At 49.9% G+C, this 19,536-nt stretch overlaps 1 protein-coding gene across 2 annotated transcripts in view; it reads left to right on the top strand.

The window, feature by feature from the left end:
• CCDC50 (coiled-coil domain containing 50) overlaps positions 1-19,536 on the top strand; it is a 42,012-nt gene that overhangs the window by 1,429 nt on the left and 21,047 nt on the right. For both annotated transcript variants that reach the window (XM_048076682.2, XM_048076683.2), the window contains exons 2-3: positions 14,528-14,590; positions 15,890-16,019. In XM_048076682.2, coding sequence (XP_047932639.2) covers positions 14,528-14,590; positions 15,890-16,019 — 193 coding nt within the window. The remainder of the gene's footprint in view (positions 1-14,527; positions 14,591-15,889; positions 16,020-19,536) is intronic.

The raw sequence follows: 19,536 nt of genomic DNA, 5'->3' as shown, positions 1-19,536 counted from the left end.
GACTGTGGCTAGGTGCTTACTACTTGTGCTTACTTCCTTTATTTTTTTATTTTTAAAGGCATTTATATTAGCTGAAAGCGTGACGTCGATGGAGCTTTGCTGGTGAAAACTACTTCAGCCAGTCCAGTTTGCTTAGTGGGCAGGAGTTTACTGCTGTAAGATATAACCTCAAAACACTCTCCCAGAGTAAGCTAGAGCTTGTTGCTGCAGCCTGCTGTTACCAAGCCGCTTTTTCCAGGCATGCAGAGTTCATGTTCTGACCGCTGTGGTCAGTAAAGCTCTTGTAAGACGTTTGCTGAAGGTTTTGGTGGTGGTTGCAATATGTGGGCTGAGCATCTCTGCCAGCATTTCCACTTGCTTCTCAAGTGCCTGTGACATTTTCTCTTTTCACAAGGCAGCTTTGGCGCGTGCTCTTTTGACCCTCCCCGGGGGATCGCTCAGCTGTCTGTGTGTCAATCTTTTTTTTTTTTTTTTTTAACTGGAGGTCTAATTTGCGAGCCTTTCAGGGACAAAAGCATCCTGGAAATATTATTTTAATTAGTTACTTATAAAGCGAGTAAAAGAAACTGGCTTGAGCTCTGCTTGCTCTCTGTCTTTCCTCTCCTATGCTCCGATGAAGTGAAGCTTGGGCAGGGCTTCTCTGCCTGCTTTAAATGAGCTCTGCAGCCCAGCTCAGCACCGTGCCTTGCCCCAGCACCTGGAGGTGTCCCTGCCCCTGTGTGAGAAGCTCCGGGGAGGTAATTCTGGAGCTGTGCAGACCTGTCCCTCCCCGGGGGGTCCATCTGTGGTCCTGTCTGCCTTTGCCAAAGGGCTGAGGTCAGTGACAGTGCTTTGTGGAAGGACCACCTGGCAGCCGAGGCTGAGGCTCAGTCCCTTACCCGTGTGGTTGGTGGTGGCAGGGAAAACCCCGGTGCTCCTGATCTCGGTGCTGGTCTGACACTGCTGAGGAGACAGAAGAGAGTCAGGGGGCAGGGCAGGAGAGATCTCTCTGGTCGGGCAGTACCTGGCTCTTTGGAACTGAAGAAAATTGCAGCGGCTTAAGTTTTTATTTGATTTTATTTTTAATAGCATTAAAAAAGCGTAAAGGCAGCGTGCCTGTGCCAGTAATTACAGTCAACCCAGCCACACTGCTGCCACTTAAGCTCCAGTCCTGACAAAGGCGAATTGTCACCCCCACCTGCGCTGCGAGAGGCACAGCAGCAATGCTCACCTTATGGCTTCTTGTATTTATTGTCTAATTTGACTTCCTGAAGCTCCTGATCCGAACTTTAAAATGCTGCTGGTTGTTTCCCAAACGTGGAAGCAGAAGATGCACCTCCAGCTGCTGCCACAGGGAAACAGGAGAGGCTGGACTTATTGGCAAGGCAGCCTCGGGGACAGGCAGACTAGCTGGCTTTAGCAGACACGGAATAAAAGTTTGCTGTAAGCATCCATCTTCCTCCCAGGCACAGCACCTTCCCTCTGACCCCTGCAGCTTAACCTGACCTTCACTGAGACTCCTGCGACAAAAGCCCGCTGGCTGGAAGCAACAGACGGACGGGTACCTCCAGGGACAGACTGCCGACCTTATCGGCTTACGGCAGGGCTCGCGGTGTGTGTGCGCTCAGCTACACGACGGTGGAGGGAAGGAACTCGATATCTGTCAGAATGCAAGTGGGTTCAGAAAGCTTTGATGGCTGGCACGGTATCTGGCGAGGAGTGTGTGGGGATGGATTCCACTGTGGGATTTTTCAAGAGGGTGGTGTTGAGGGGTGAGCTGTCAGCCGTGCTCGTGTGAAGGAAGGGTTCAACATCAGCTGGTGTCAGCGGGACAACTGTGAGAGCGGCTGACGGTCAGCCAGGTCGCCGTGAAGCCACCTGCACCGTGCCCTTTGGCTCCAGCTGATGTTTTTTTCATGGAGCATGATGTGCAGTGTCACAGCTCTCTGCTTTGCGACTTCCTCTGAGAAGTGCTCTGAAAAATTCAGGCGAGCTGGATGGCTCGAGGGCAGCGGGGCGGTGGAGGCTGATGGGACGTGGACACAAGATTTTCTTTCTAGGTCATTGGTTCATGTCCAGCTCTTCTGAGTAATAGGAGGTCTGTTTTTCCAGTGTGCATGAATTCAGTAGCTGCGGCTGTGGTGCTCATTTTGCCTCTGGTTAAAGCTGGGTGAAAGTTTTATTATGCATTCAGTTGTTCTGGGTCTGCAGCGCTTGGCAGAGGAGATGGGCAGGATTAGCATTTCGTGCTCGTGGCTCCAGAACTCAGCTCTGAGCGAGCAGGTCTGCCTCCTCCCAGCCCTTAAATCCTCGCGCTGTCCTCCGTGAGCTGCCATGAGCATTGTACCAAGGCAAAAAGATTGCCCAAAAAGCAGTCTTTGGCAGGAAAAAGCTTTCAAACTCAAGTTGATGCCTTCTGCAGACAGATATTTCCGTAGTTACTGACAAGCAGAGAGGTTTCGGGGCTGGAATAAAGGGTGCACAGCCTGTTTTGTCCCGACTCCTGGAGGTGGCCAGGAGGCAGAGGGAGTTCACAATACTAGGACGTTGGCTGGCGCCCATTGCTGCTGCCTGAGCAGTGCCTTGCAGACAGCATTGTGTTTACTGTGACCGTGGGCCTCTGTTTAATCTTTAATTTCCCGTGGCCCTGAGCAACGTCAGAGGGCTTGTGTGTGCCAGGCGGAATTAGAGACGGCAGGACGGGCCCCTTGTGCCCTGCGATGGGCCTGTGCGAGGAAACCCTGCTCGGGGAAACGCTGGGATATGCCCTTGGGGCTGTGTGAAACGCCTCTGCTCTGCTGGAATTAGCCTTGTTTTTCTTCTTGCTGAGAGATACCCAGCTCGCGTGAATGTGGCGATTTATGGATGAGGTGACATGTCCCCTCCCTGCTTCCTTGTCCCCTTCCCAGCGTGCGTGCAGCTGGCCGGCTGCTGAGCGCCGGTTTGAAGGCTGAAAGGCTGCGGGAGGTGGCTGAGCTGCTGCCAAAACCGCCGTAAAACTTCAGAACTTTAACTCCGCTTCCTGGCATCGTGCTTGCTGCTGACCTGTCCTTTTGTCTTCCTCTGAAACGACGATAAAGGTGTTTGCCTTTCTGCTGCCCCTGCCTTGCAGTGCATTAGCGGCCCTTTGCTGGGCATTGCCGCCTGGGAAGGCAGGGCATCCCGCAGGGATGCTCTGTGCTCTCCTTACCGTGCTGGATGGGTTTGGGCCACAGGGAAGTCTCTTGGCGTTTCGTTCATATTTCCCTTTTAAAAACAGAAATTGGGCCCTTTGCACCATTTCTGTCTTAGTATGTGAAAAGACACCGTGCTGCTTGTTAACGCTATAAGTGCTATAAGGCCTTGGCGCAATATTGCAGCTGGGAGATCCTTTTAGCAGGGCTATCGTGAGCCTCGCATTCAGCAGAGGAGGCCTGGTGCTCATAAAGTCCACTCAGTCACCCTGGGCGCCCTGTATTTTAAGCCATCAGCACTTGTCAGAAGCATTACCATCCCTGGGGAGAAAGGTATGGGTGAAACCCTGCCCAGAACCTCTGCACAGCCCTTCTGCCTGTACCCGGGTGGTTTGTGTCAGGCTCTGGAAGCTGAACCGCTGATTATTTTAATTGCACGCTAGCCCACAGTGCCACCACCACGCTGCTCTGCCAGCCCCGTAAGAGTGGCTTGATCTCTTCGACTCAGGGCCGCGCTGGTGGGGTTTGGTCTGCGCGCTCCTTGCAGCCCTGCCTGCGGTGAGTGCTGTTCAGGACAGAAAGTCGAGGTGGGTTAGCAGGTGACTCACTCTTCTTCACTTCTCTTTTCAAAGGAGGTTTTTTAAAAAACTGCGTGCAGCGAAATGCTGAGGTCATGTGTGTGCATGTGCGTGGGTCTTACTTTCACCAGCCGTTCTGCCGAACCGAGTCAGCGGTCAAAGGAATGAGCTACAGAGGAAACTTATGTGGGCTAAATACGTGATGTTCAGTCAGTGGTGGCAGAGGAGAAACACCTGAAGGTACTGTGAAGCGAGCATACCCAGCTTTGGCCACTTACAACGAGAAAGGACAAGAGGCTGGAGCGTGCCGCAGCCCGAGATGTCCCTTGTAGAGGGACCATCACTGCTGACCCCTGGCTTGGAGGCAGCCTTCACCAGCTCGGGTGGAAAGCCTGTGCCCAAATGTGTGGGCACACGTCAGGGTGGCTTGGATGGAAACCCTGGTGCACATCAGGATGGCTTTTGCTCTGCAGAGGTGTCTGAGCTTATCAGGTGCGCCTGCTGCGGGCGTGGAAACCTTACCTGGGGCATCCTGGTGGGAAGGAGCTTCCCTCTGTTCTGAAGCTGGTTTTATTCCGGGGTGCTGGTGTGGAAGTGGGGATTTAGGTCCTAAATTCATCAGTGTCTCCTGTAGCCTTCTCCAGTGGGGCTGGGGTGAAGCAGCAGAGGACAGCAAGGAGAGACCTGGGACTTTTCCAAGCCACCAGGGTGTTGGCTGTTCTCGTGGCGCGCAGGGAGCGCCGCTATTCACAGGGCTCTGCTCTCCTGCAGGCCTTTCAGCCGGCGCCAGGTTTCCGAAGGAAGTTGGTGTTGGGAAGAGGCTGGGCTCCCCTGACGTGATTCGCAGTGCTTGAGGGGCTGGGTGCTTGGCTGGGGGTGCGTGGCCCTGCCCATGCTCCCCGCCACCCCGATCCTGCAAGGAGGAGCAGGCAGCTCTGCCTCCAGACCGGCTGCCTTTTGCTCCAGGCTGTTGGCAGTGCCTAGAGTGTCAGATCTGGCTGCGCAACAGGTGAACCTATTAGGTCCTGATTTTAGTCTTTTTTTTTTCCCCCTCCAAGCTGTGCATATATGCTACCACTTTTTTTTTTCCCTCCAAGCTGTGTGTATGCAGTACCACCTAAAGGTGATTTAGTCCTCAAAAGGAAAAAAAAAAAAAAGCTTACTTCTGACTGTCTTGAAGCTTCTTTTGTGCTCTCAGAGCAGGCATGCGAGGGAATCGGGCTGTCAGCCCTACAAATGCTTTGCAATGCACGTGAGCTGGACGCAGATACCCAGATGCAGTTTGCTCCAGGTTTGTGGTGCAGGCTTCGCCTCCCTGCCCGTCTGCTCCAGAGGCTGGGGCCGTGTTCTCACCCTCCTATGCTGCTGTTTGTAATCATAGCTGCTGAGGGCAGGGTGCCAGCACAAGGCTCTGACAGGAAGGGGGACGTGTATTGTTAGTGCTGCAACTCTACTGACTTGTGACTCTTTTATAGATGGATGCAGGAGTTTGACTGATCCGGGGCCAGCTTTGGTACTCTGTGTTCTCCAGAGCTGACTAATAAACGTGGAGAGCTTAAATGTGGGAAGTGTGTGTCAAGGGGGGGAGAGTACCCGAGAGGGGCTGGCAGAGCAAAAACTAAACAAGAAAAGGGTTTGGGGGGTGTTTTAAAAATGAAGCAGAGCATCCTTGACCTGTTAGATACAAGACGGCTGTCCTCGCAGGGCAGAGAAGGCTCATCTGCAGCATGGGCGGCAGGCGGGAGTGCTCCTTTCTAGGAAGAAGGAAGCTGATAGGAATCTGCAAGAACCAGAGCTGGTCGCAGCATCCCTTCAGACACCTTCAGCTTTGAATGCAGCAGTTGGCCAGGTTTCCAACAAGCCCGGGAGTCTGCCCTGAGGCCCATCCTGCTGGAGCTTCGCTTCTCTTGGTATCTGATCCAGATGAATGAAACCTGCGTGCTGATGCTGCAGTCCGCCCAGCTGCAGCTCTGTTTTAGCTACGGGCCTTGGAGCAGTCTCAGGTTTGGCTCCAGTCACCTGGGCATGGAAAAGAAAGTGGCATTTCTGCTTCTTGTTCCTCTAAATGACAGCAGGTCCTTCAGGGTGTAAAACCACAGTGAGGTTTCTAGAGGAACTAGAACTCTTCTTGGCACTTGGCGCCTTCACGTGGGCGTTAGCTTTTCAGAAGTTAGTCTTGTGCAGCGAGTATTGGAAGGGTATTGAGCAGTGCCTCTCTGAATCCCATCTTCCTTGTCTTTTCTGCATTATCTTTTAGGGTTAAGCTGGAAGAGAAGCCTGGGAAAGCTGGCAGTTTGAATTATCCTGGCTCCATCTCTGTGGCGCTGCTGTGTGAGCTTATTCACTACCACCTAAAATTGGGGGTTTCAAAATGAAGCACCCACAGTCCAGCGTGCTGTGGCTCCTGAAAGCCACCCCGAAGCACAGGGTGGAACTGCCAGCCCTCCGCAGAGCTGCTGCTGCGCTGAGCGAGGGATTTAGGCTTGCATGGAGCAGAGAACAGAAGTTTTGCCTGTCTGGGAAATTAGTGTGTCCTTCCAACAGTGTTGTGTAGTATGAAATTGCTGAAAATGCCGAAGTGAAAGCTACTTAACAAATCAAAGTAAAATACGGTAATCGCTGTTGAGATGGATGCGGGGGAGAGGAGCGTATAGAGTGCAAATCCCTTGAGATGCGAACTCCATGCCTGAGCAGTTTTCTGAGTGGGTGGCTGTTCAGCGTTGTGCATGAGAGGAGACTGTTTTTCTTTTTCCTTCCCTTACACCGCTTTAAATGAGTGGTGTCGGGCTTAGAACTAAAACTGCCATGACATCCTGTTTGGGGAGGAGGGGAGAGAGAAGGGGGAAAAAAATCACACACACAAAAATCCTCCTGAGAAGAACAGCATCATATGATTTGCGGGACACCATTGAAAGCATGATTTACAGCTATAACAGTGTTTGTGGGGACATCCGTGTGAGCCAGGGATTTTGGTCGGGGCAGCAGTGCTTGTTTTGCTATGCCCTATGGTTGGGGGCAGTGCTGAGGGTTGGCTGATAGGAAAACTTCTGTCTTTCTGCTTTCTACTTTTAAGGTGCCAAAATACTGTTCAGCTTCTCCAATGTGCCTGCACTTGTGGAACAGGAGGCAGCAGCTGTAGCAGCAACTGGGGGGGATTTTTTTGGCTCAGAGTACTTCAAATCTGGGACCTGGCTGGAAGGGCTGAGTTTTTGAAGCATGTGTCAGTAGTCCTGAAGGCTCAAAGTCATTATCAAGTACGTGTGCAAGCTTGAAGTGCTTCAGCTCAGTATTTTCTTCTGAAAATCAAGGACGTGGTCTTTAACATCCTTGACCTATGAGTTGTGTTTTAGGCTTGAGGTATAAAAAGAGTTGCCCTTATCTAGAAAGTTATCTAGAAAGACTGCAGGTGAAGCTACGTAGAATGGAGTTATCCAATGGTGAAAAAGATGTCAGTTTTCTGTAATAAAGGCAGAACAATAGTTTGGGGTTTTTATCAAGTTCTGTGGTGGGGCATGGTCTAAGATGACCTTCTGAGGTCCCTTGTGGTGCTACTTTCTGCAGTCTTAGGTATCTCCAGCTTCCTGTTTATGCTGTGCAAGCTCATCACCTTCTGCTTTGGAGTGCTCAGCAGATGCTATCTCAGCTTGAGGACTGCTCTACAGCACAGTTCACAGGCGGGTTTAAAGGAGAGAGAGTGCCAAGGTAGTGGCCTCAGAGAGGGCATTTTGTGAAGGGAGGGCTGCTGATTTCTATTTCAAGGCAAGTTAAAAGATCGACTCATGTTCTGAAGGTTTGGTTCAAAAAATGTATGTGGTCTTCCTTTCAAAGCATTGATTGGGGAGGTGAAAGGTTACTGTTGGAGATAGGTGCAGGCAGAACACAAACCTCTCCTGCCCTTGACCACAAGGCATTATCTTTAGAGCAGAGAGGATAACCTCCTTCCCAAATCCCAAGCTGTTTTTAGCTTCCATGCCAAGACTGCCAATAAAAACAAAACAAGAAACAACCTGTGGTTCTGTGGAGCTATTTCTTGCACTGCATATTTGCCCTTTTCAGAGTGAGGCAGAGACCTGTCGTTTGGCTCCCAGTGGGGCTGCCCAGCCTCCTCACGCTGCCTGGGTTGTGCACGCCGTGCTGAGGAGCAGAAATCCCTTCCCCAGGCTGCCCTGCCCATCGCCCAGGGGCCAGCTTCTCCCTGTGGCGAGTCTGATTTCCTTGGCATCGTCTGCCCGTGCTGATGGAGGCCCTAGGAATGCCGTCTGTAACTCCAGCCCCGGCAGCCGAGACGTGTCCTGGCCTGCCCGGGCGCCACGTGGATTAGCACGAGCTCAGGGATCTCCTGGTGCCACGGGAGAGGCAGGAAGGAAACGAGAGGCTTCGCTCGCTGCTGGCCGGGGGCGAGCAGGCGATGGATGTCCTGACTCCACGTTTCCTCTGGAAACTGCCCCTGGTTAGCCCCTCGCCCCCAGCTGGGTGCCAGCTTGGTCAGGCTAGCTGGGGTTCAAGGAAACGATCTGCAGGCCTTGGAGCCCTTGCCTATGCCAGACCAGGCCCAGCTGATAGGAGTCCCTGAGGTCCCAGCTTTTCTTTCTCATCTGCAGTTTTGTTTTTTTTTAATAACTCAGCAACTTCCCGAGATCACTGGCTTGAAACGGGCTGTGCTTGCTGCTCTCCACTTAATTGGTCAGCTCTGCAGGCCTTAAAAAGTGGTTTTAGCTGCTGAAACTGTTTTTTCCTGTGTCACTTTCCCCCCCCCTTCCTCTTGTCCTTCGCTTTAGGATTCAAAAACTGCAGATGTTCTGAGCTAAGCATGACTCACGCCTTCTCATTTATTTTATGAATTATCCAGCGCGTGATGTCAGTGGGGAAAAGGTTGGGAGTGGAGGGGGTGGGAGCAAGAGATGGGTTTTTGAAGGCCCAAAAGGAAATGCTTGGAGCGTGTGTGTGGGCCCTGGGGCGCTGTCAGAAGGGCAGCACACACCGAGGCGGCCCTCGGGCCCTTCAGCTGGTGGCAGAGCGTGCTCTGGGACTTCAGGGACAGGTGGGCTGCGTCTTGAGGAGCTTGTGGGGTCTGACCCCTTCCAGAGGCAGTGCACACTCATGCTGCTCTTTCCTGGACCTTACCTCTGTCACGTACCTCCGTGATACCACCACCATCGAAGGCTCCTTCGCTCCTCTGGTTCGTTCACCTCGCTCCCCTTGAAGCAGTGCAGGGCCGTGAGGAAGGGAACGCTGGGAGGAAGCTAGCGAGGCAGATGGCAGAATATAAAAAGGAAAAGGTTCTTTTGTGAAATTTTGTCAGGTTGTTGTACCTAAGGGAGGACTTGCAGACGTGCGCACAAGAGCCTCATGCTTCAGCGATGCTTAGAAAGGCGTCTTTTGGGGCTGGACACCTACCAGTGAAGAAGGCCTGTGCACGGAGCTCGCAGAGAGGCCCTTTGGGTCCCTGCAGCGAGTGAGCTCCCTCGTGGGTGCCGCTGCTGCGCAGGGTGATGCTTCCAGCCATACTTCTGCCCTCCTTCTCCTCTGCTGGCTCTTGTGGCTGCGAAAGCGGCTGGCGTTCCTGGGCTGGCACCTCCTTCGTTCACAGCTGTGCCAGGAGAGCACAGCCCAGGCCCGCTCCCTGCTGCGGCAGGGCAGATTGGCTTAATCAGACTATGGCAAACCTGCTGTTAATGTTTCACACTTCGCCGGGCTTGCTGCTCAGAGCTGCTCTGATTGCACCCCTGCTGCTTGTTTGGCCGTCTGGTGGCTCGCAGCCAGGGCCCGGAGATGGGAAATCAAGTTAATTCGCAGCGGTGAACGTACGTTAATCTTACCTTTTCATTTCTTAGCCGTGCAATTAGGGAATAGGGGAAGAGATTTCTTTCCCCCGTGGCACAAAGCCTCTCGGAAAAGAGGAACTGTGGGTCTGTTGTCCTTGGGGCCATTCTATTTCTCAGCACGAACCCAGTGCAGGTAATACCCAGTAATGAGAATTGGGGCCAGGCTGAGGCTGGGCAGGGGGTGAGGATTTGTGTTGCTGAAGCTTTGTTTCAGACCACATCTGACCGGTCTGCATCTCCAGCTATTCTGAATTTCCCTCATTGCTGGATGCCTCCTCAAGGAAGGAGGGCTGGCTTTCTTGGCCTCACCTGCAGTTGCAATCGTGCTTGACTCAGTGCCATGAGCACCAGGTCCAGTCTTAAGGGAGTGCTCTGCACTTGCCATCACCCCAAAACTTGGTAAGGAGTTCCAGGTGTCCCGTCTCTTGCCACATGGCTGGCTGACAGTGCTCCATTGTGTTCGTAATGGGATGTTCTCATCTTCCTTTGCACATTGTTCTTAGGCTGACGGGACTTGGAATAATGTGCTCAAATGAGTTAGAGGCAGCCAGTCCAGCCAAGTTTCTGGTGGTGACGAAAGGTCTCCTCGTGCCTTCTGCCCTGCCAGCAGCTTCAGCAGCACAAAACGAGGGCTGTGTGCTCCAGTTGCCCGTTTTTGGGTTTAGAAGAGCAGCTTAACATGGTGTCAACATGGCCAAGCGGCTGCTTCAGCAATGTGCAAATGATTCCACACGTGTGAGCAAACCCAAGGGCTGCTGCTGCCATGCGAGCTTGCTCTGCTTGCTTTCCTTTGGAAGCTGGGGGCAATGTGGAGCCCGCACACCTGGGGGCCTCCTGCTTTCCAGTGCTGTGTGCCTTTGCTCCGCAATGTGCACAGTGGGAAAAGCCATCCGGTTTCCCTCCTCTCTACTGGATCTTGGTGGGATAATCATCATGGCTTTAAGGCACAGCCCCTGTACTCACGCCTAGGCCCTGCTGGCTCGGTGGCACGTCCCAGGGCACTGTCCCTTCTCACTTCAGCCCCGTGCAAAGAGGCAGGGCGAGGTGGTGGCCAAGCACAGCCTGGAGCCTGGGTGCTGTGTGGCTGCGTTAGGAGTGGCTGCAGAGCTGAGCCAGGCAGCTCTGGGCATGTGCTGGGAAGTGCACGTGGTGGTGCCCTGGGCCCTGCGTGCCCTCCTGCCCCGTGGTGCTGAGCTGTGGGTGGCACAGACCCGTACTGGAGAGCAAGGAGAGCCCAGAGGGAGCCTTGGGCCCTGCTTTATGTCTCGTGCATCCAGCAGCTTTCAGCTGTGGCCTGTGGGAAGTGAGGACCAGAGGGCTGTGTGGTTTTGATTTTGGAGATTTGTAAACTTCTTCCAGGAGATTTCTGGAGGAGCAGCTAGAAGCAGGCCCATCTAAACAATACAACAGTGTATGCACTTGGCCTTCTTGTTTAATTGGTCCATGCTTGCTTTAGAAAGTTCTTAGTGAGCCATCATTCAGAAAAAGGTTAAAAGTCCCTGCTGTCTTGTAGGAATGAGACTTTCGGGGGGTTGGTGCAAGGCTGTCAACAAAAGAGCCGTGTTGTTTTACCAGGCCCTCTGCTTTCTCACCTGCACACCAAGCATGTTTCCATCGCTGTGTTTTTCCCCAAACAAACAGAAGATTGTAGCTGGGTGTGAGCAGAACAGAAAAAAAAAATCTGAAGTCTTCTTCCATATATGCGCCTCTGTGGGGAGGGGAGGATGGAGCAGAGATCTGCCAGCACCCTCAGCATCATGACCGACGAAGGCAAAGCTCTCCAGTGCGATGGGGAGCAGAGCAGTGAACGGGCCTGTGCAGAAAGGAGTTGGGAAGGGCTGGAATGCGGTTTCACAATCTTTGCAGCAGTCTTTAAGTATGTGGCTCTGAAATGTTTGTCCTTGCTCCTGTGCTCCCTCCTCTTGCTCGTACAGCTGTTCATGCAGCTGTGCGATGAACTCGCTCACAGACCTTTTGCAGTTAAAAATAGCACTTCCCTCTTTTTTTTTTTTTTGGTGGTGGTGCTGTACTGAGATGCCTTTGCTTAGCCCTAACCTGATGGCGGGGCTGAAGCCTCTGAGTCAGAGGTGCCCTTCCTGCAGGCTGGGCGATACTTGTGTAAATGGAAGATGATTTTTTGTGATCATTTTGTGAAGCTGCAGTAGTATTAGAGACCACAGAGATAAAGTCTCTTTGCACAAGATCTGTCCCCATGCCCCATCCCATAAAAATGAGTGTGAACCCTGGGTACGCTGGGTATGTTACCTGTGAATGGCTTTGCTGCCTGAAACCCAGCTGTGCTTTCTGCCAGTTCTGCGGCTAAGGAAGCATGTCTTTATACAGAAAGGCCAATTGCAAGTGTTTCGGTGCTGCTCAGTATTTAGTATCCTCTTTCCTTTTTTAAAAGAAGTTGCAATAAAAAGAAGGCAATGACAAAACCTTAATTGCACCATCCAGAATTATACACGCTTAAATAGAGTCACTAGGGGATTGTATGACCACAGGCGTCCTCATCTCCGCCCTGCTGCCTGTTCTTTCCCCGAAGCACTGTTTCTGACCTGAAGCGAGGGCTGCCGGTTGGGTTGCTGCCTGACGTGGGAGCCTTACCTCCCTGGGGCTGTGGCTCGGGGGCACGCAGCTCCCTGCTCGTTCCCTCGCCGTGGTTTCCACCCTTAGCAGTGGTGGAAGCATTGTCCGCTCAGGCTCTGAACGCTTTCACGAACAGGTTCCTCAGAAATCCCCCCTGTAGCTTTGGTACATCCTGGGGATTTTGTTTGTTTTCACTTTCTCTTTCAGGCTGTTACTTTGCCGAAGAGAAACCTCGGTCTTCCCCGGAGGCTTTACCTTTGGAGCCGGGCGGAAGCGGTTCATACATCTGCTTGCAGCTTCTAGAGCACGGTGCAGTTCTGCTTTGTGCCGTACACCTCAAACGGGAGACATTCCTCTCCTGGGCACTGTTAAGCAGTTTAGCTTGTTGCATCCAGGAAGAACAGGTGTCAGACCTCTCTCTTCTCAGTTTTTCGGTGCCCCTGCCTTAAGCTCCCGTTGAAGCGAATGGGAGCTCCACGTTTGCAGGTGTGCTCATCCACACAGCCTCAGCTGCGTTTCACCCCAACAGCTCCCCTAAACTGTAGGCCAAAAATAAAATGTTTTCTATGGAACTCATTTTATTTTGTCTGAAGTCTATTAATTAACTCAGAAACTGCTCTTGCGCTAAAAATGACTCGATAGCCCTTGGCCTAAGCATGCCCAGCAGGCTGACGTGGCTCTGGGGTTGGGGGCTATTCAGCAGACCCCGATGTGTTGAGCTCGACCAGGCTGAGTTGTATGTGATGGAGGGAAGGAGGAGGGTTTGCATGGGTTTTGAGTACTTATTCATGTAGTCTATGGAAAAAAGAAACTTTTTCTTAGTTCTCAGAATCGGAGTGGAGATCAGACTACTCACATTTCAGAACCTGCAGGTCGGTGAAACAGTTTTGGACTGCAGCCAGCCAGTCCTGTCTTGAGGCTGGAGAGAGAACATTTTCCTTTTCCGCTTCCAAGTTGGGCCTATCTACTAAAAAGTTAGGTTCCTGTCATTCTTTTGGTCTCGAAGTCTCATGGTTGCTGAGTGGACCTTAGATTTGTGATTTGTTTTTTCTGCAGTTGCCTTACCCAAACTCTTTTGCTGGGGGAGAGCAGTCCTGGGACCTGTGGCAAAGCGCTGGGAAAGCTGGTGGTGCTCCTTGGTACAGTCTCAGAGCATGGAGGGGTAACGATGCCAGGCGAGGCGCCTCCTTGGAACGTGGGTTGTGCCAAATGCACCCGATTTCAGGCTGCAGGATTTAGCCAGGATGAGTTCTTGCTACAGCATCGTCTTATGTTCAAGCCACTGAAGTCTCTGTTATTTAACTTTCTATATTAGATATTTGTGTGCGGTGTTTGTGTGCGTTACCGGTGACTACACGTCGGCTGTTTCTAGCATGATTGCACAGCAATCAGTGCTACTTCCAGTGCCATTTGGCACTTTCATCCTCGGTCAGAGTAAATACGAGGTTGTTGTTAGGAATTTGTGACGACTCGAAAGCCGGGGAGGCGTGTACCAGAGGTGGGGTATGTTTGCATAGCTGTCTGTATCGCTAACTTGGCTCGCTTCAGGCACGCTGTGCTCTAGAAGAGGCACGTGAGGAGGACGTAGCTGGGCATGAGGAATGCAGGTTCAAAGTCTGCATGATGAAGAGCAGAGGCTCTGGAAAGGCTGCAGGGGATGATCAGCCCAGCAGCGGGTGTTTCCAGTGCTGCACGGAGCACAAAAGGGACCTGTGGTCCCTGAGCACTGACCTGCTTCTGGTTTGAGCAGGGGAGTGTGTGCTCGCGGGAGCAACGTGGGGGCTCTCGGTACATGCCTGCCATCTGCGCTTAAAGCTGATGGAGCTTATAGGAGACGACTGTAAAGTGATTCCCGAGCCAGCCGAAATGCCTTGCAGGGAGAGCCGTGGAGCACAGTCTGCTCTGCTCCTCGGGGGTGGCAGTGTGCATGTGCCTTCAGGCAGGGAAAATTGTAGGCTCCAGCTCTAACCTGGCAAAGGAAGCCACAGGAAGCACCAATGCTGGAGCTTGGGTTTAGCTGAAAGCACTCAGTGTGGGTGCTGGTGTAAATGCAGGTGGCTGAGTGGTGTGCAGGGTCTTGTACACGTGGTCTGGTACAGTGGTGGTACAGGGCACTTCTGGGCTTAAGCTAAAGCTGAGGTGGAGGGGAAAGTGGAGACTCATAGTGCACGTAGGGGCAAAAAAGTAAGGGTGTGGAAAAATAGCTGCAAGTGCAGGAGTGTGAAAAAAATCAGGTGCAGACCTCAGCTGGTGGGCGGTAAGTGTGTCTATAATCTGTTTATGTATGCTTTCCTGACCCTCGTGTCTGTCTTGATGGTTTTGGTGTACTTGTTTTTCCTTCACCTCCTGATCCTAATTCTTTTGGCTTTGTTTCCCTGTACAGTATGTCGAGACTTCGCTGTTCTGGAAGATCATACCTTGGCCCATAACTTGCAGGAACAAGAGAGTAAGTAACAATGCTTGGAACAAACTGGAGGAAATTTGTCCCAGCAGATAGTTGGTTTTGTTGGTTTTGCTTAGAACAACCCTCCCTGCTTTTATTTGTTATTCTTTCTAATGGAGTATGGAATATCATTATTACTGTATTTGCTGTATTATAACACCACTGTGTGCTCTCCCCCAGCTTACATTGCACCCTAGAGATATTAGAAAATTGAATACATGAAATGCAACTCTCCTTTAAAGTTGAGTTTGTTTATGCTGTTTATAATAAGATTGTATGTGGGAGTGCACTTGAAGTTTCGCTGCTGTGCAAGGTTTTTAGAAATGACTAGCAATTTTGGAAACTTCAGATTTTATAGGCTGACTTGAGGCACAGCCAGAAGAAACCTCTTCATTTACTTCTTTCAGAATTGCTAGTGCCTGCCTTTAGAAAGGAGGCTTCCTTTAAGGTCTTTTTGAGGTAGGGCAGCTGAATGCTACAAGGGTTTAAAAAAAAAAAGGGGTGGGGGTGGGGTGGGGAGGAGAGTATGGCCAGGGACTTCAGAGTGCCTGGTGATTTTTACATGGGTTATGTTTGCATTACAGTTTGAGGTGTGGTGGCCTCTCTAATCTGTTTTGCAGCGTGCCAGCCCCATTGGTGTGTATGGTACGAGGTGCTAATGCTGTTCCAGCCGCTCCTGGGGCGTGCAGGTTGCACTGAAGTGCCCTTGCTGCTGGAACCTGAGAGCACTGAGCTAAAGCTGGCTCTCAGCTGCAGCTCTTGTAGCCATCTTTTCTTGCAGGCAGTATCCATGTATGGTAAAGGACTCAATGTAGTATTCAGTTGCTCTGTTGCTAAATATAAAGGTAGTGAGGTTCTGGAACCTATTATATAAAGAGGGAGAGGAGTTCCTGTCTCTGGAGGTTCTTGAGAAGAAATTAGGGAAGCATCCATCAGAAGTGGTTTAGGTTCAGCTCATCCTCACTGTGTTCTAGTGGTCTCTTCCAGACCACTTTATTAATCAAGGATAATTTCCTGTGACCAGAAAATGAAGTTCAAAGCCTAAAGAGAATTCCCTCTAAATCTGTATGCAATTAATATGTGTAGATCTTGTTTTGGTAACAGGCACATATATGCAGCCCCCTCAGAGTTGAAATGAGGCAGTCTCAAGTACCTGCCCCAGCTGTAGAGATATTACATGATGTTACCCTATGGAAAACTCCTCCTTTCTAGCCTGGAATATCCCTCTCACTTGTTTCATCTTGTTAACACCGTGAAGTTCTTCAGGCTGATTTTGGGGTTCTTGTCTATGTTTATTTCTAGTTGAGCATCACTTGGCGACAAACATTCAACGTAATCGTCTGGTGCAGCATGACTTGCAGGTGGCCAAGCAACTGCAAGAGGAGGAGGATCTGAAAGCACGTGCTCAAATCCAGAAGCGCCAAAAAGACCTGTGAGTTGGGGATGGAGCTGTTTAAGCGTTCATCCCATTTGATCAGAGAACTGAAAGTAGTTGCTTTGTTTCAAGCTGACTGCTGGTATGTGGGGTCCAGGTTGATGAGTCTTTTGCCTTTGAATTATCTGTTGCTGTGAAAGCATTGATACTGGGCTCCGGCACAGAGTAGTGAGGACAGGAGTTGACACTAGTGCTTTTCTTTTCTTTTCTTTTTTCTCTCACTTGAGCTCTTGCAATGTGTGAGAAGTTATAAAGTGGCTGTGTGACAGGGCTTTGTCAGATCACAATGACGAGAGACAGCAGCTTGCTTTCTGATGGGCCTCCCTGCAAAATCAGGGTCTGCAAGGCAGGATACATTTCCCAGCTGCTGCGCCACATCCCGGCTTGTGCCTTGCTCTGTGATGCCACCCATCAGATGCAGTTGGTGGTAGATCACAAGCCCTGGGTGGTTCATCTGGCAGTGATGGTGATGGAGTAGAAGAGCTCTGTATTGCAGATGTGTGTGATGCAGGACTGGCTTCAAAGGAGCTGCTCATAAAAGATTTGAAAGGCTGGGACGTGACAAATCAGCCCGTTTTCAATGTTACAAGCACACACAGAAGGTATGTGTGCATCTCTGAAGTTTGTGCTTTATTTCAATAGCTTTGTCTTCATTAGCAATTAGAGATGTGAGCATGTAAGTGACAACGTAAACATTAGCTTTGTGTGACCGAGATGATTCCTTTTTGATACTTGGTGGGAACTGCAAACCATTTTATTGTTGGAGGACTTTGCAAAATGAGATTTGCTAACTTTGTGAGCCAAGTTACAGGCAGAACTGCTGATGCAAAATGTTATGTCAGCAGAAGTCCTGCTCCTGAACGCATGAGCTTTTCTGCAAGAACAGTGCTTTAAAAAAAATAAATAAAGGGGAGAGGGGGGCAGAGGCAGGTTGGAAGCATCCGTTTGTAACTGGATCTGTTTCTTCCTCAATTCTCTGTACATTCCCACTGTCTTTTCTTTGTGTAAGATCAGTGTGGTCTGACACCAAAATGATTCTCACTGTTCTTGTGTTCTGTAGGACAATCTGATGCTGCAAGGTGATTGAGGAATGATGAGGCAGAACTGGGTGGTCCCTTTAGAAACACGGAGCATAAAAAAGCTCTTTAAGCTTAAGAGCTTTTTTCTTTGTCTTTCAAATCCTAGGTTCTCTTAGGAAAAAAAATGTGAAGATAAACAAGAATAGAAATAACTTTTTTCTCTTTAAGAATTCAGGGAAGCATCAAACCTTTTTTTCATGCTTCTTTAAAAGCATCTCTCACATCTAGCTGAGCAGCCTGCATGCTGCCAAGTGTAGTAGCAAGGTTGCTAAAATAACTGCCTGAAACACCGTGAAAATACGCTTTCCTTGTTTTGTTCCCAGTGCCATAATGATTCTGTTACACTAATGTGAACGGTTCCTTTGAACAGTTCCCTTAAACCCTTTTATTTTGTCTCATCTGGCAACAATTACTTGCTACAGCCAGTGTGAATGGGAGCTTTCTAATCAGTGACATTTTTAATTTTTTTTCTAAGCTGATGTAGGGTTTCCTTGACACTAACATCCCTGGCTGCCCAGGAATGAAGGACACATCGATGCGATGTTCAGAGCTGGTGATGTTTATACTTCTCTGGCTGATTCCTGGGGACTGATGGGTGCTTGAATTCACACCAAAGAAACTAGAGGACAAGAGCTGCCAAAGCTCTTTAACCTTGTGCTTATGTTCAAGTCAAGTTGAAAGACATGCCTATGTTCAATAACTAATCAAGACTTAGTATTTAATTACCACTGAGCAACAAAAAACAAAATGCAGTCATCTGTTCAGTGTTTTGAAAGAACTTGATATGGAGTATTCCAAGATGCATGTCATCAGAAACAGAAAACTTTTCTGCTTGTGCATTACTCCTGGTGTTCTTTGCTGTGAATGGAGGGGCAGTGACCTTACTGCCTTGCCTCTGGAAGACAGATAGCTATTTGTCTCCTGTTTGTCTGCAGCAAGATGGATTTTTAAGAATGTAGCAAGTCAGTCGGTGCTGGTGAACTAAGCACGTTAGCTCTGTTCACAGCTTCCCCGGGGAATTAGAGACTTGCATCATGTTGTTGTCTGACCTTTCTGTTTTCCACTTGGATTCACGTCCTCTGAGACTGGAGTCATGACAGATCTAATGTTTTAGGCACGTTGTGAATCCTGGGGATCGTATTATTGTGTTCAGCTGTTTGTTTTGCTTGGGACTGGTTCCCTGCTGGTACCAGGTTCGACAAGGTTCCACTTTTATAAGGCAGGTTCCAGAACTAGATTTGCAGACATGTGAGCTTGTGTGCTTCTGAAAGGGTCTCAGCCTGGAGTCAAGTAAAAAGCACAAACATACACACTCACAAAATAACAGTTTTTCTAATGAAATTGAAAGAAACTGTCTGAAATTGCTTGCCTATAACTGATAACTACAGCCCTACAAACACTGAAATTCATGAGTTTCTTCCAGGCTGTCTCTAAGCTGGGTCAACTTATAGATATTCATAAATGTTCACAAGTGTGGTCTGGGAAAGGGAAGGAATTGTCCTATTGTGACACAGATTTGGGGCTCTCATGTGTTTGAGGAAGGGGGTATAAATAACATGCAGTGCTCAATTGTAGGTCTGCTTCTAAAGAGCAGTTGACAGAAATAAAGAAACTTCTTTTTCCCTCCTCCTGCTTCATGTTCCTTTTCTTTCTGTAGGACAAATTTAGATGTTTCTTGATGGCATTTCTTTTCTAACCATTCTTCTTGCAGTGTCCTTCCCCACCGTGAGCCACCTACCCACTCCTTCCACTTGGGTTGTTCTTCATTTCCCATAAAAGAAGCCTGTGTCGTGCCACTAATTGCTCCAGCAATGCCGCTTCTCTGTTCTGCTGCTGAAAGTGCTTGTCTAAGCTCACTTTTTTAATTTCATCAGCTCTTGTCCTAGACTTCTTTCCAGTCCTTTGCCTCCAAGTTTGCCAGGTCATTTATGCCCTGGTCTTTGCTCAAGGCCAGAACAAGTGCTTCAGCCCATAGCGCTCCTGTGTAACTTCGATATAGTTGAACCTGCTTCTCTTGCAATATTTGCTTGACTTCATAAAACGCTCTCAGTAGTCCTCCCATCACCTGTCTGATCACTTGCCACCATGTTCTTCAAGATTTTGTCTTCTAATAAAGCAATCTCTGCCTGTTGTTATTCCCATTTTCATCTCCTTCTATGCCTTACCTTTCAGCAGTCTTGATTGCAGAGATATCTGAGATTGATATGACCTGTTCAGAGCAAATCTTTGGCTTAATTTCAACAGTGCTGAAGGAGAAGGATCTTAATCTTTCTTCTCAAATCCCCCAGCACTTTTCTGGATTAGCTTTAAGAACACCCTGGCCATCGTTCCAGCCTGTTTGCTGGGCATCAGAGCATGCAGCTGAATATTGAACAATTCTTGCAGATGCTTTCTGTATGACGCTCCAGAAATATGTTCTTCCTGGTCTATCCACA

The sequence above is a fragment of the Anser cygnoides genome, chromosome 9 (genome assembly GCF_040182565.1).
Source record: "Anser cygnoides isolate HZ-2024a breed goose chromosome 9, Taihu_goose_T2T_genome, whole genome shotgun sequence".
Lineage (NCBI taxonomy): Eukaryota > Metazoa > Chordata > Aves > Anseriformes > Anatidae > Anser > Anser cygnoides.
This window is presented reverse-complemented; position numbering and strand designations above follow the sequence as displayed.